The sequence below is a fragment of the Meles meles genome, chromosome 17, assembly GCF_922984935.1.
Source record: "Meles meles chromosome 17, mMelMel3.1 paternal haplotype, whole genome shotgun sequence".
Classification (NCBI taxonomy): Eukaryota; Metazoa; Chordata; class Mammalia; order Carnivora; family Mustelidae; genus Meles; species Meles meles.
In genome coordinates, this window is record NC_060082.1 from 61,890,675 (window position 1) to 61,906,576 (window position 15,902).

The 15,902-nt window shown below is 40.4% G+C and overlaps 1 protein-coding gene across 6 annotated transcripts in view; it reads right to left on the reverse strand.

Annotated features, from left to right (window-relative positions):
* The window catches only part of EXO1 (exonuclease 1), a 55,065-nt gene that overhangs the window by 13,927 nt on the left and 25,236 nt on the right, over nucleotides 1-15,902 (reverse strand). For all 6 annotated transcript variants that reach the window (XM_045983564.1, XM_045983565.1, XM_045983566.1 and 3 more), the window contains 7 exons: nucleotides 15,374-15,493; nucleotides 13,065-13,188; nucleotides 11,957-12,094; nucleotides 10,659-10,871; nucleotides 9,224-9,411; nucleotides 8,399-8,495; nucleotides 2,798-3,023 (listed from right to left, as the gene is read on the reverse strand). In XM_045983564.1, the coding sequence (XP_045839520.1) occupies nucleotides 2,798-3,023; nucleotides 8,399-8,495; nucleotides 9,224-9,411; nucleotides 10,659-10,871; nucleotides 11,957-12,094; nucleotides 13,065-13,188; nucleotides 15,374-15,493 (1,106 nt within the window). The remainder of the gene's footprint in view (nucleotides 1-2,797; nucleotides 3,024-8,398; nucleotides 8,496-9,223; nucleotides 9,412-10,658; nucleotides 10,872-11,956; nucleotides 12,095-13,064; nucleotides 13,189-15,373; nucleotides 15,494-15,902) is intronic.

The window sequence follows — 15,902 nt, forward strand, 5'->3', positions numbered from 1 at the left end:
TCTTTGTATGATTTAATGTGAAATTACTGAAACCAAAATTTCAGGATACAATCAATTCTGTAAGTCTATACACTTCTGAAACTAAAGGCTTCGTTTTGATTTAAAAAAATTTAAGGCAATCTATATGTCAATGTATGATTTTCTGTTTGAATTTTCAAAAGCTCCAATACAACCAGCAGCCACTTATAGACACAACCGCTACATTACGGCCTTGGAAGTGTACGTGATTGTCACGTGGTGAAGTAATCTGTGCCCTAGTTCGGACCCTCATTACCTAGCTTGAAATCAGTGCAACTACAACTAATTCTCAGCCTGAACAGCTCCCCCTCACCTGGGCATGAGTGCTCACTGCCCTAGGAGATCAGTAAAATGGCTGGGGTACCAAATACTACAGACAAGAAGAAGATCCTTTAAATTAAAAAATACAGACTTTTAAGAAGATACAAATTTGATTATTTATAAAAGTCTTAATTTGTTGGGGCGCCTAGGTGGCTCAGAGGTGCCTTCGACTCAAATCATGATCCCAGGGTTCTGGGATCGAGCCCCACATAGGGCTCTCTGCTCAGCGGGGAGCCTGCTTCCTCCTCTCTCTCTCTGCCTGCCTCTCTGCCTACTTGCGATCTCTGTCAAATAAATAAATAAAATCTTTAAAAAAAAAGTCTTAATTTGTTTATTATGCAGAGAATTCTTCCCTTAGAGAAGAAGAAAACATAAACATTGCAGGATCCTCAGCTAGATTTCTCCAAGAAGCAGCCACACCAAAGCTAACTGCATCTTCCTTCTGTGATAAGGCTGTTAGACTCGTTATCTGGGGGAATTCCATGGGTTTAGATGTGGAGCAGGACACTTCATTGTCTCTCATATTATCCTAGTGGACAAGGCTGAGCAAAGTAACAGGGTATTAGTTACGTGGAACGACCACAGGCGACTAGCATTGCGAACGGTCTGGAATCTAGCCTAAGTGTGCTCAACGTCCGTACCTTAAACATGAATAAGCAAACACGTTTTATTCATAACTCTGAGACACCAGAAGCTATACTTCTCTCCTTTCCAGGTGATACAGATAATGCCCATCTATTAGTAGACAACACAAAGATTTTTTCAAGAAGGGCAGGACAATGGATTATAATGAACTGATTACATTAGGAGAGATAATTTAATCCACATTTAAATTTAAAAATATAACTGTACCTGCCTTAACAACAACTAGTGGATTTTGATCATAAACTCAGTAAATGCCAGCAAAATAACAGGACTGTTAACAAAAGTTATCTTAGTTTGCAATAATACAAGCATAGTCTCCGGGTGAAGGCTGAAACAGTGACCTAATTCTAAATATTCACTGTGCTCTGTGGGAAGAAGGCTGCATTTCAACAACCACTCACTCAACAAACACCTTCTCCCAACACTTAGTATTCCACGCACAGACTCTTCCGTTCAACATTGTGCTGGAGGTTCCAGAAGAGGAGAAGAAGAAATAAGAGGAGGGGAGGAAATGAACAAATACACAGAGAGCGAGCAAATAAGGGGCATCGAGACTGGACAGGGGGAGGCACAACTGTCTCTCTCTGCAGGTGACTTGACTGCAGCATCCTGTGGAGTCTGTGAAAGAAACACTATGAACTAACACGTGGATTTACAAGGCTGCCAAAGGAGATTAAAAAACAAAAATCAATCCTACAGTTGACCTTTGAACAGGAGAGTTCAGGGCTGACCCCCTCAGGGTCAGAAGTCTGTCTCTGTAACTTTTGACACTCTCAAAACTTAACTACTAATGGCCTACTGCCGACCGCAAGACTTACTGACAACAGAGACAGCCAAGGAACACATATTCCGTATGTTATATGAGTCATACACCATATTCTTATAACAAAGTGATCTAGAGAAAAGAAATCATTAAGAAAATCATAAAGAGAAAATGTATTTACTGCCCCCTATTTATAAAAAAAATTCACATATAAGAGGACCTGCGCAGTTCAAACCCTTGTCGTTCAAGAGTCAACTGCGTTTCTAGCAATGAATAATGAGAAATCAAAATTTAAATGATCATTTGCAGTAGCAGCAAAAATCTGACACACAAGGATAAATTTGACATTACATGTGTTTAAGACACTAAAAACTGCACAGAACTGCTGAACAAAATGAGACAAGACTTAGATCAGCAAATTCAATCTTAGTAGGAAGTCAATTCTCCCCAAACTGATCTATGGATTCAACTAAATTCCAATCAACAACTCAAAAAACTTTTTTTTTTCAATTGACAAGCAGAATCTAAAATTTGTATGGAATCGTGAAAAACAGAGAGTAGCCAAAACAGCTTTGCAAAAAAAGAACAAACTCACACTTAAGAGTACACTTAGGCTTATTTTATTTAATTCCAAGATTTACTATAAAGCTACGATAATTAAGACCGTGCTCTGGCATAAAGACAGCAAGAGATCCATGATACGGAATGACAGAGTCCAAAACAGACTCACACATATATGTGGTCAAGGTCAACCAATGTCACCAAACGTGCCAACGCTATTCAAAGGGGAAAGGACAATCTTAACAAATGGTGGAACAAGTGGATTGTCATATACAAAAAAAGTGAACCTTGATCCTTACCTCACACCATATAAAAGAAATTAATCTAAGATGAATCAAAAGCCTAAATCTAAGAGCTAAAACTACAGAAGTTCTAGGAAAAAAAAACAGGAAAAAAAACCTTAGTGACCTTGGGTTTGGCAAAGATTTCTTAAATGTGAGCAACACTCACTAATATTTCAAAATATGTACAGCAAGCAGAAATACATACCATTTCTTGGTCTCTTCACAATGGATGACTTCCTTGGAAGATTTAACCCTTTAATACTGATCACTTGTTCAACGCCCACAGTACTTGGATTCTCCTTCAGTCTTGTAGCATTTGAAACAACATCCAGCTCCAATCTAGGGCAATAATTCCTATGCCAAATGCTATTAAAGTTAGACGAGTTTTGACCTGTTTTGTCATTCCAACTCTGACTTCTTGACTGGGCAGGCTAAAATAGTAAAAACGAAAAGGATTACTTGAAAAACGAGAACAGCCAAATCATTTCCCTATCAACATAAATTATAAATAAATAATTTACTTTTTTGAACAATTTCTGATGAAATATCTATTCTCTAATAACATTTTCTACTTTGATGGCCATAAGCCTCAAAACACTCACTCTTTACAAAGCACCTGAAGGTCAAAACCATAAACATTTTATTTAAAGCAAGCAACCATCCCATCTCTAAAACTTTGTTGAATTTAAACCAAAGCAATCTATTTTTATTTTTTTAAAAGATTTTTTATTTGAGAGAGAGAGAGAGAGAGAGAGAGCATGCGCACACATGCATGCTCATAGAGGGAGAGTGAGAGGGAGAAGCTGACTCCCTGCTGAGCAGAGAGCCTGATGCGGGGCTCGATCCCAGGACACAGGAGATCATGACCTGAGCGGAAGGCAGACTGACTAAGCCACTCATGCTCTCCTAAAATGATCTAATTTAAAACTCTAGTTTCTATTTGACCCATATTTGGTGCCATCTTTAGTGGACAACATGAACAAACAGAAAGCTACTTGGGTCGACACTGAGTCTTGCATAAGACCTGCTCTGAGAATTAGTTATTGCCAGTAAGCACTGGTAAGCAATCATTCTTAATGCTAATATAAGTTATTTAAAATTATGACGTATTTTGGATGACAATGATCTATTAAGAGGATATCAGTGATATTCTAATACGGCAGAGAGGCAATGGGAAAAACTAGCAAAGGTATAAAAAATGTTGGTACTGGGGCGCCTGGGTGGCTCAGTGGGTTAAGCCGCTGCCTTCGGCTCAGGTCATGATCTCAGGGTCCTGGGATCGAGTCCCTCATCGGGCTCTCTGCTCAGCAGGGAGCCTGCTTCCCTCTCTCTCTCTGCCGGCCTCTCTGTCTACTTGTGATCTCTCTCTGTCAAATAAATAAATAAAATCTTTAAAAAAAAAAAAAATGTTGGTACTTAGGGCATGATTCCACTCGACAAAAATCCCACCTACACTTGGAATCTTAATCAAAGCCTCTCACTTAAAGAAAGGATAAAAAAAGATTAAAACAAGGTGATATTATTCAGGATATAATCTGAGAATTAACAAGGAAGGTAATTTAGAATATCTGAGTGAAAGTTTATAAAAAAGAGCTTAAGCATAATAGCTCATGGCATTAGATCCCACTGATGGTTTTACTAGAAAAAAGAAATAGGCAAGTAGAAAACAGCCTGGGAAGACTAAATTTTAGATAAACAAAAAGAATTAATTAGTTTGGTACAATTAATGGTTCCTACAAAAATTTCTCTGTAAAAGGATGGCCATCTTAGTGAGCCACAACATTCTTCTTAATATCTAACATATTCAACACAACCATTTTAGAGTTTCTGAGACAAAGGGGCTAGCTTAAGAATCATTCCTGATGAAATTATAATCATAGCAGTAAGTCAAATGCATAAAGAAGATTGCAGAGTAAACACTTTTCAGTTCCCTTCCTTTGATTACCATCTCCCCAAAACAATAAGCAGACAAATTCCATCCGCAGTAAAATTAGGATATCTGTACAGTCCAAACCATGCGAAGACAGGGTACAGAGAGAAATTTTAAGAACTTAGCAGGAAATCAAACCCAAGTGTCTGCAGAAAAAAATCCCAAAGGGGAGTCAATCTCTCCTACACAATCATGAGAAAAGTTCAGGGATTTTTTTTTCTTTTTAAGATTTTATTTATTTATTTGACAGACAGAGATCACAAGTAGGCAGAGAGGCAGACAGAGAGAGAGGAGGGGAAGCAGGCTCTCCGCCGAGCAGAGAGCCCGATGTGGGGCTTGATCCCAGGAACTTGGGATCATGACCTGAGCTGAAGGCAGAGGCTTTTACCCACTGAGCCACCCAGGTGCCCCAGAGAAAAGTTCAGGGATTTAAGGCACCAGGTACCAGGAAAGCCCCACATGGGGGTAGGGCTAAGACAAGGATTATTTGACCTCAGGGCCCCTATCTTCCACCTGACCTAGCCAGAAACAGTAGGCAGCTCAGAAGATGGGAAAATCCATTTGTCTAAAAAGATAGAGATCAAATAAAAGGCCCACCCCAACCCGCATTCGCTAACCTCCTCTCTCAAAATGCAAACTGCCGCGTATACCCATGCTAAGTAGAAACTGGAGGATCCCTTTCTGGAAAAATGGAACTGTGCAGAGAAAACAAAATCAAGCCAGCTTGTTGGCAGCCAGATCACCTAAGAGTAAAGCCCAAGATTATAAGCCCAGCTTGTTCACACAAATCTCCAGCGGCTTGGAGCATCTCTCAAATAGGAACAACCAGACAAGAAGCTTCGGATGTTGAAGAGTCTTCACCATCAAAGAGAAAAGGCCAAAATAAGTTGAAAAAAGCCAATTCAAAGCAAATAGAGAATACAAAAGACAGAGCATGTGCAAGAAACTGTAATTGATATTCTCAGAGAAATCCGTGACACAGAATCTTTTATAAAGTACAATTAAAGATAGCACCCTTAGATAAAAGATAGTAGAAAAAAATTCAACAGAATTTTGAGCAAGACAGAAATGTCCTGAGCTGCCCAATATGGTTAGCCCCTCATAAGGTGGCCACTGCAACAGAAGAAATAAAATTTAAATATTATTCAATGTTGTGCTCGCTTCGGCAGCACATATACTAAATAGTATTCAATGTGAATTATTTTAAATAGCCACGTGTAGCTACTGGCTACTATGCTGGAGAGTACGAAGTTGGAAGGCAAACATTTCCCAGAGAAAACACAAGACAGACATGAATAAGACAGAAAAAGTCGAAGACTAGGAAATCTAACGTCTAATTAAGAGAGAAGTTCTAGAAAGAGAAAACAAAAGAGAAAAGGGCAACCTGAGTATAAGGTTTCCATGATTTGAGTTGATGAACAGAAGGTTCTTTCCGAGTATCTTTAGGGATTTGTGCTCTCTTGCTAGCCTGGGTTGTTTCAGCTGACGGTAATGATTTCTTTTCAATGTTCAACTGGTCCTGCTTTCTCACTGGTCGGCTTCTCCAGGCTCACCTCGTCTTCTTTCTCAGGGAACTCTGCTTCCTTCACATAGTGCACACAGGGACATTCTTGGGCCAGCCATCATTAGCCACTCATAGCCGCACGCGTTGTTCACTTCAGCCTGGAATCACTCATCTATCTCATCCTGAAAATCCCCACTGATCTTTGCAAACCCGGGACACCAGTTTCCTTACAAGGAGAGAGACAGAGCTTGGCCTGGGATCACAGCTCCCCTATTTATTAAAAGTGTGATCTGGGCATGTTACCTAACCTCCCTCTCATTTCCTCCTCTGTAAAATGGGAATAATAGTGCTGACCTCACAGGCTTGTTGATTAGTAAATGAGTTACTGCGTGCAAACTGCTGAGAATAGCATTGAGAATGGGGGTGCCTGGGTGACTCACTCAGTTGCGTATCTGACTTGGACTCAGGTCATGATCCCAGGGTCCTGGGATGAAGCCCTGCATTGTGCTCCCTACTCAGGGGGAGTCTGCTTGTCCCTCTGCCCCTTCCCCTCATGTTCTCTCTCAAATAAATAAAACCTTAAAAAAAAAAAAAAGCATTTATAATGTAGTAAGTGCCCAATAAATGTTCGCTATTATTACTATTATATTATATTGTATTATTATATTATTACTATTATTATTAAGGGAAGCATTCTTCCCTTAGGTGAACTTATGTACATCCCCCACCCCCACTTTTTTCCTGGAGCCTAGAATACATCTCTATGACAGAAATTTCCACATTTCTATATATATAACCACATCTCCGTCCCCTAGGCAATAGGCACCTGAGAAAGAATTCTATTTTAGTTTTCTTTATATTCCAGAGCAATAGCTAACCTATGCTTGTTAAAGTGCTTAACAAGTGCTCAGTCAAGAACTGAACTAGTGAGCAAAGGGAGAAAAGACCAATTCGAGTGACGAGAAAGAAGAAACTATCACTCAGAAGAACGAAATGAAGCAAAAGGCCTTAGCAAGGAATGAGAAGCCCAGGTTTATTTCCAAGTTTTCTAGTCTGAGAATCAGAGAGGTCATGTAACTGCTATTCATTCCTTCAACAAATAAACATGGCAAACATAATATAGCAGTGAAGTTCACAAAACCCTTGCCTTTATAAAAACTACATTCTGTTGGGAAGGATCACAGAGTAAACTACGGAAACACGGCTTAGACAGTAGTAAGTGCTGAAAAGGAGAAACGTTACTAAGGAAAGCTGATCAGGAATGACTAGACCGGGGACAGATTGAAAGTTACAGGAAATCACTCATGTACAGATCCAAGAAACATTCCGAACTATGTGGCTGTCACTAGAGATTAGGTTAAAGATGTGCGAGTTCTCCGCATAAATAAGGTAAAGTCATCAGCACTTACTTAAGGAATACACAGGAGCAGAAAAGAGTGGAGTCCAAGGAAGGAAAGAATGGTGGGGGAGTGTGTCAGGAGGGATATGCGCACCCGGGAAAAAGCAGAACAGGAAAGGGCTCAGAGACACAGCTCAGGGCCATGCACTAATATTTGTGCAGTGCTTGTGAGTGAGAGAGAAAACAGCGTTTACTTCCCATGTTTCTAGGTTTGAACCTTCAACTATACCAAATGTCGGAGGTGAAAGGCTGGGACAAGAAGAAAGGCATCAAATGCTTGTAGATCCAGACAAAATGTTCATGTCTAAAGGCCTGGTGATAGATCATGTGGTTGCTTAATTTAAGGAAATGGACCAATATACCTATGTTCTTAGATAGATAATTTCTCTAGCGTCAAGTTGTTTTAAACCACACTTACGTCCACTCTGGGACATAAAAGTGCTTAGTTCATACTAAATGAAGATTTGCCTTTAGTCCTAGTTCCTTGAGCACTAGAGTGGCTCAGTTGGTTAAGCACCTGCCTTCAGCTTGGGTCATGAGCTCAAGAGTCCCAGGATCGAGGCCAGCATCAGGCTCCCTGCTCAGGAGGGACTCTGCTTTTCCCTCTCCCTCTGCCCCTCCCCCTGTTCATGCTCTTTCTCTCTAATAAATTAACTAAAAATCTTTTAGTCACAGTTCCTGAGACATAACTAAATGTGCTCTTTAAAAGTGAAGTCATGGGGCGCCTGGGTGGCTCAGTAGGTTAAGCCTCTGTCTCTGGCTCAGGTCATGATCTCAGGGTCCTGGGATCCAGCCCCGCATCAGGCTCTCTGCTCAGCAGGGAGCCTGCTTCCCCGTCTCTGCCTGCCTCTCTGCCTACTTGTGATCTCTCTCTCTCCGGCAAATAAATAAATAAAATCTTGAAAAAATAAATAAATAAAAATAAATAAAATAAAAGTGAAGTCATTAAAAAAAAGAGTCCTTAAGATGTTACCATAGCAGTGTCTGGATTGTAGTCATCAATCTGTTCAAAAGTGTTTATATCTTTATTTCCAAGGGCTATTTGAAGAGCTATGGAATCATCAAAATACCTAGGTTGGTTAAGATTAAGGAAAAATGCCTTTATTAACAACTGAACAGTAACATACAAGATCGAAAAGTGTATTCTAGGGATGCCGGGGTGGCTCAGTTGGTTAAGCGACTGCCTTCGGCTCAGCTCATAATCCCAGGGTCCTGGCATAGAGCCCTGCATTGGGCTCCCTGCTCAGTGGGAAGCCTGCTTCTCCCTCTCCCACTCCCTGCTTGTGTTCCCTCTCTTGCTGTGTCTCTGTCAAATAAATAAATAAAATAAAATAAATTTAAAAAAAAAAAAGTGTATTCTATTGTCATTGTGGGGGCTGGCTATTTTTGGAAGCAAAGCCCCAAGTCACAGACTTCCTTCCAAGGGGGACAGAGAGGGAATCCCCAGCTGGCGTGCTCACACATCCGCAGTGCCCTCCCGGGAAGTGGGAGCTTGCTGGCCGAGAAGTGCCACCTTGGGAATGCGTACCTTCAGTGACCGACTCAGTGTGTGTTTCTGTCGAGGCATCCTAAGAAATGAGCACATTATAATGGATGAGCCGCAGGTGTATAAACAAAATGGTGCTCTGAATTTTCACCAGCACAGTAACTAAAATGAACAAAACATAAGCTTCACTATTTAAAAAAAAAAAAAAAAGGCAAAAACAATTTGCAGGCTTTTTACTGAATGCCTCACTAAAAATACCACCATAAAAATATGGAAGTGCAAAATTCTACTGTTCTGGTTCAGAAAGGATACCGCCCAGCGTAGCTTAGTGTTTCAGGATCAATGTCGTCTTCGTAGGCATTCAGAGGGAGGAGTTTCCTTTTGATGGGATCAAAAACTAGCTGATAAAGGAAGGTATTGTTGGCTCGAATAAATCCTTTGATGTAATCTTCTGGTACTATTATATTCATCTTAAGATAGTGTCCGATTTTCCTGATGACCTAATAATGGACGTAAAAATATTTACTAGTTATCTGCAAATACAGAATTGGGAAAGCAGCGTCACCAAGATCATGTCGTTCACATTAGAGAAGGCTGAGGAGACACAAAATCTATTGATCACATCCGTACTGAAAGCCTCTACCAGCAAGCGTGGCCATTTCATATCACTAAAAACTATCTCTGTAACAGCATTTTCCTTGATTTTTCTATAATTAACCCAAAGAATGAACCTGTCAGTTACACACCCAGTTTATATTCCAGGTGTGACATTAAGACACATTCCTCACCCTCAAAGTCCCGTTCATCCAAAAAGCAAAATACAAACATACAAAACCTGAGAATTAAAAATGAGGCCAACATTCTAACTCTGGTTAGAGTCACGGATGGTTAAAGCCGGTAGTGGTTTAAACACTTCCTCACACACTCGAGCGGAGAGCCGGAGAGCGAAGTCTGGCCCTGGAGCCCCCGCTGGTCAGTGCACGCCGCTCCCTTCCCGCTCTGCCGCTACCTCTCCTGACGATTACCCGAGCAGAGAGCGGCTCGATGGCAAAATGAGCTTCTTCAACATATCCTAGTTTTCTTTTCTTTTTTTTGAAGGTAAAGATATCAGAGAAGCGACAGAGCGGTGACGCAGGAGCCTCAGTTTTCCGGAGGACACGGGACACGGGCTACTGCGTCAGAGGAAGTAGAGAAGAAACCCAGCGGTCTTCTATCAAGCCATGTGAAAGAGATTTACATAAATGTGCAATTCCCGTTATAATTTTCACCTTTTCAGAGGACAGGGCTACTTTTCATTAAAATATCCTACGTATGCTAACATGTAATGAATTTATTATTAGCTTTAAAATAGCCAACATTTTATCCGTTTGAATTTGATTCAGTAAATATCAACAGCTATAACCCATTTAACAAAAATTTTGCCACCAAGAGCTTCGAGTGTAAAGGGATCCCGACACCAAAAAATGTGAGAACCACTACTACAGAGAATAGCACAGAAATTGGAAGACTATACATTTTAACATTAATTCTACCTAGGACATTTTGCTCTTAAATCTCTTTATATTGGTCTTCATTTTAAAAAGTTGCCAAAAGCAAAATTCTAGTGTTTTAGTCATTTTGTCCTTTTGATGACACAATATGGGTTATCGACAGGATAAAATATTTAAAATATATATTCTGAAGTGGTCACCTATGATGTAAGAAATGCTCCAGAAATTCAACAGGACAGTGGGTGACTCACTCTTACCTTCACGATGTCTGGATTATTGGCTAGTCTTAGCACTTTGCAGGCCTTTGCTAACCCAATCCCACGCAGCGAGGAGAGGTAGTCACAGCCGGAGAGAATGCACATATAGCGGAACTTCTCCTCCGTGAACACGTCCCCAAGCTGTCTGCACATGCCCAGCCGCGCCTGGTCAATCTCTAGTCCATTTCCAAACTGATCCATTTTTAAAATCACCTTCAAAAGGGAAATTTTTAACACCTATAAGGCTCATTTTAATGTTTCATTATCTAATCCACTGTGATATTCCTAAGAATTCTTTCTTGTTCTTTATCATCGCACTGAGAGAGGAGAGAGATAGGCAAGCCAGATAATTACTGTGAAATCTGCAAATAAAGTAAACTGAAGCACAGACGACAGAGAAGGTCACCTGCCGGGACTCCCTTGTTCTGACTCTAGGAGAAAGAATGCCCTTTCTGCTCCTCTTACCTCTGAATGACACCCAGGGTTTTCATGGCAATCAAACAGCAATTCATACAAAAATCCCTTTTTCTTATCCTTAAAGTAATACATGTGCATCATAGAAAATTTGGAGAACACGGAAATCCAGGAAGAAGAAAACAGAAGTTGCCTGACATCTCTCATCTATCACTGTCACCCAGCACTAACCCTCTGACAGATCGAGTCATCTATGAAAAATACAGATGACATAAACAACATTGGCACTAACAAAAATGAGATCATTTTGTAGTTTTGTATCTTAATTCCCCTGTTACAATATCACGGTAACATTTTCCATTAAACAGTTTTATACATAATTCTAACTGCAAAGCATCTGGTTGGATAAGTTATGTAACTCACCTAATTGACAAATGCAAAGCATATAAGTTATACCAAAAATAAGAATAAGTCTGGGGCGCCTGGGTGGCTCAGTGGGTTGAGCCTCTGCCTTCGGCTCAGGTCAGGATCTCAGGGTCTTGGGATCGAGCCCCGGATCTGGCTCTCTGCTCAGCAGGGAGCCTACTCCAACTCCCCTTGCCCCCTGCCTTACTTGTGATCTCTGTCAAGTAAATAAATAAAAATCCTAAGAAAAAAAAAGTAAGTCTACTCTCTACTAAACCTTCTAACCTTAAGGGCTTATTCTGAAAAAGTGCCCAGATTACACAAATGTCAAGCAGCAAAACCCTTCATTTTAAATAAAATAATTATTAGCATTGTAAGTAGATATTAACGGCAAGTATTCAATAAAATAGTTATTTCCTCACTTTACACCACCGCCAACGGCACGGAAAAGCAGCATATAGTAGTTGGGAGTCAAGTACCTTTCTACAGCCGAAAGCGAGGAGGTCAGAGTCCTCTGTGATTATAGCTTGTACAACACCAGCTTTGTTAAGATAGGCCAGCTGCGCATCTGCTTCGTACGGAGCCACGAGACAGTCAACTCCCTGGGACCGAGCAGCCTGCCAGAGAAGGTCGGAGTCAGTCTCCAGCACGGCGTCTAGAAAGCGCTAGGCAACTTCCCATCTCATCACCAGCCCCCATGTACTTGCTTGTGTTATTTTCAGAAATCATTTCCTTCGGCGTAAGTTTTTCTACTTCTAGGCCTAGCATATACTGAACTAATCATACAGCCACAATGCCACAATCATATAGCCATCTTTTTAAAAAAATCAATTTCTAGGAGAAAATACTGCTGTACATTCAGAGGGAGAAAAATAATCACAAGCCAGAAAGTTAATTATTTCAAACGGTAGAAAGCTTGCATCTTAAGATGCCTAGGCTCTCAAAGCTTACAGGACATTTGTTTGGAGCTCTGAGTATATTTTCCCCGTAAAAACAACATTTTCCTTTCAGACTACAAAAGTCTATATTACACTGTTTTGATAAAACTACAAATCACTGTATTGATTTTCCCGTGTTTACCACACCATCTGAACAGAGGCCTGAAGCAGGGGTTCTGAGGGCTGGGGCTGCCGGCTGTGCAAAGATCTATGGTGGTAAGACGCGTCCATGCAGAAGCAGGCTGAGGAGACTAGGGGTCTGAGAGGTCCTGAGCCAGGGAGGCTGGTTTGGCAGATCCCACGGCCATCAGGAGTGGAGGTGGTAAGTGTTGACGACTACACGGCAGCGGGGTGAGACTGGCCCTCCAAGAACCATCCCTTCCATCTCTACAGAAGAAGGTGCCCACCAAGCTCAAATACCTAAAAGGGAGGGCATCCCTTCGTCCTTAGGATTTCTCCCTTGGAGACTGTTGCACTCTTTTGCTCTGCTGAAAGACGCTGCTCTCTTCCTCCTGAGACCGGCACTTCCTTGAAGTTAGGCCTAGAATAATTTCCCTCCCTTCACTTTCTTGCTCCCCCACCAGTAAATGACTCATAATTAGTTTTGATGAACTTAGCCATGTTACTTCGGCTTTCTCATTTGGCTTACTTTAATAACTTTGTGGGCCATCAAATGTGTGATATTGACAGAACGGGTAAAACATTCTCTGGCTTCTGAGACTTTGCCCTCACGAAGTAGCTGCTTTCCCTTAAGAAGATTGGCTTGTCGTCTTCTGCAAGGGGAAAAAAAAAAAAAACAACAACAAGAGGCTGACTCAAGAAACCATAATAAAACGGTAATTCAAGAAATTTTCCTGGGCGGGAGTGTGATTCATCTGATAGTCTTTACCAGGTCCCTGAGAACATGAACCCAGATCTGCTGGGCTCTCAGGTAAAAGGAATACAAGTGATTTATCATACACACGACCACAAGCTTATCCTCAGACTTCCACAGAAATGCTTTATGTCAAAAGAAAATGGAGTAACTAAGACACTTAAGAAAATGGGAATCAAGGCTTCCACACCATCAAAAGGAACTTTCAAGCATAAAGGTGTCCAGTTATTAACATATGAAGAACTAAAGAAATACTTCCTGTGAGCCTGTGGGATCTACCAGATCTAATTTCAGAAAAACCCAAAGTAACATATGCATAAGAACGGTCTCTAACAATCAAGAACGTGGTGATCTGTGGAATTAATCGTAAATACGGTTAGAATGTGGTGATTTGCAGAATTAATCCTAAATACAGTTAAACAGGGAGACAGAGGCAGCACACATTCTGACAACAGAGAACGACTGATTTTAAAATGGGAAAAGCGAGAGGAAGAAAGAAAGACATTTTAACTGTTTTCAATAATCGTATTGGTAATGGTAGTATCAGTATTTTATTCTGAATCTACTGTTGGGTGTAATAAAATACTTATTTTGGGATGAGATAAGTGAGTCATTATTAGATACTGTAACTTCATCCCCCCCATGCCCTCGAAAATAAGGTTCTCAGTATGGAAGAAAGGAGATAAAGATGCCCCACAGCCGTCTGAACCAGAAGAAACAGTCAGAACCCACGAGGTTTTGATCTTTAAGTAAGTGCACGCACACACAAACACACACATTCCCTAGTTTCACTTTTAGACCGGGCTCCACAGATGAAGAGACCTGGAGAAAAGGATTTTAAGTGCCTCTCTCAATGGCACAGGGAAAGCTGATTCTACAAAGACAAAAAGAGCTCATGGGTCAGAGATATATAGTTGTAACTTTTTGTTGGTGTTGGGTTTTTTTGCTGTTTTTGAGCTTAGCAAGAGAAAATAATAATCTGCAATTAGAATTAAGAACGTGGTGTGGGATACCCAGATGGGATCTGGTTTGGCTTAGTCCCTTAGCCATACTAGCTTGGGACCGCCACCCATCCTTTTAGAACTAAACTAGAACCTACTAACTTTTTATTAAGAGTATATTTAGTAAACTGTATATTTGTAATAGAATGTGGGCTCAGACATTTTCAGATACACCTTTGCAAATAAAATTTTTAAAGTTCTGGCTTTAAGAATCAGAGCCTCCTGGGGCGCCTGGGTGGTTTAGTTGTCATGTGTTTGCCTTTGGCTCAGGTCATGATCCCAGGGTCCTGGAATCAAGCCCAGTATCAGGCTCCCTGCTCAGCAGGAAGCCTGCTTCTCCCTCTCCCACTCCCCCTGCTTATGTTCCTTCTCTTGCTGTGTCTCCCTATGCCTCTCTTCCCCCACTCAAATACACATGTTCTCTCAAATAAATAAATCTTAAAACACACACACACACATACACACACAGTAATGTGTTCTTTTTAAGTGGCAAACCTAAAAAACCAATGATATAGTAAAGCTGAATAAATAAAAATACAGTAATGTAGTATGAATGTAGTAAAGGTGAATAAATAAAAAAAAAGTAGAAACAGAAAAGTTATGGGTATGCTAATATCAGAATAGACTTTAGGGAAAAAAAAGCATAACTAGAGATTAAAAGAGTCACTACATATTGTTTCAGTTACCACAAAAATGTAACTAATTCTAAACTTGAATGCAACCAATAAAATCACTTCAAAATAAACAAAACAGAAGTGGACAGAACTATAAGGTAAATGACAAATCCAGTACCAAATTTTAACATACAATTCTTGGTAATTTATGACACAAAACAGTAAAGATAGATTTGAGCACCATAATCAATAAGCTTGACTGACTGGTCGATATACAATCTTCCTCTTAATAACTAGAGAATACACATTCCTTTCCAGCACACATGGAACAAATTTAAAGAAATTTGTTCAAGTACTGGGCTTATAAAGCAAGCCTCAACAAATTAAAATTAAAAAAAAAATTGGTATACAGATTACAGCATCAGGCCTTAACACAATTAGAGAGTGAATAGATAGAGAATCAACTTACTCTCTTCTAGACTTTTCCACTTCCTTTTTAGAAGGTAAAGTACATCCATCAAACACAAGAATAGGCTTGATCCCATGAGAGAGTAACATATTTACAAATTTCATACAAAATCCTACATACCTATGAAAATAAAGAAAAATGCATTTAGGGTCAGGGCATCTTGTAAGGTAATACTCTTGCTTTTTTTTTAAAGTTTTTATTTATTTATGTGAGAGAGAGCACGAGCGGGAAGAAGGTCAGAGGGAGAAGCAGACTGTCCATGGAGCTGGGAGCCCATTGCAGGACTCAGATCCCAGAACTCCGGGATCATGACCTGAGCAGAAGGCAGTCACTTAACCAACTGAGACCCCCAGGTGCCCCTACTCTTGCTCTTTTTAAAACCAGTTGAGACAGATTATGAAAAGAGGTTTTTACTAAATTTTTTTTTTTTAGCAAATGCTTTCACAGGAAATGAAAACTCTAATTCAGACTTGGGTTCAAATCCTGCCTTGGATCCTATGGTCTGTGACAGCTGGTGAGTTACTTGACA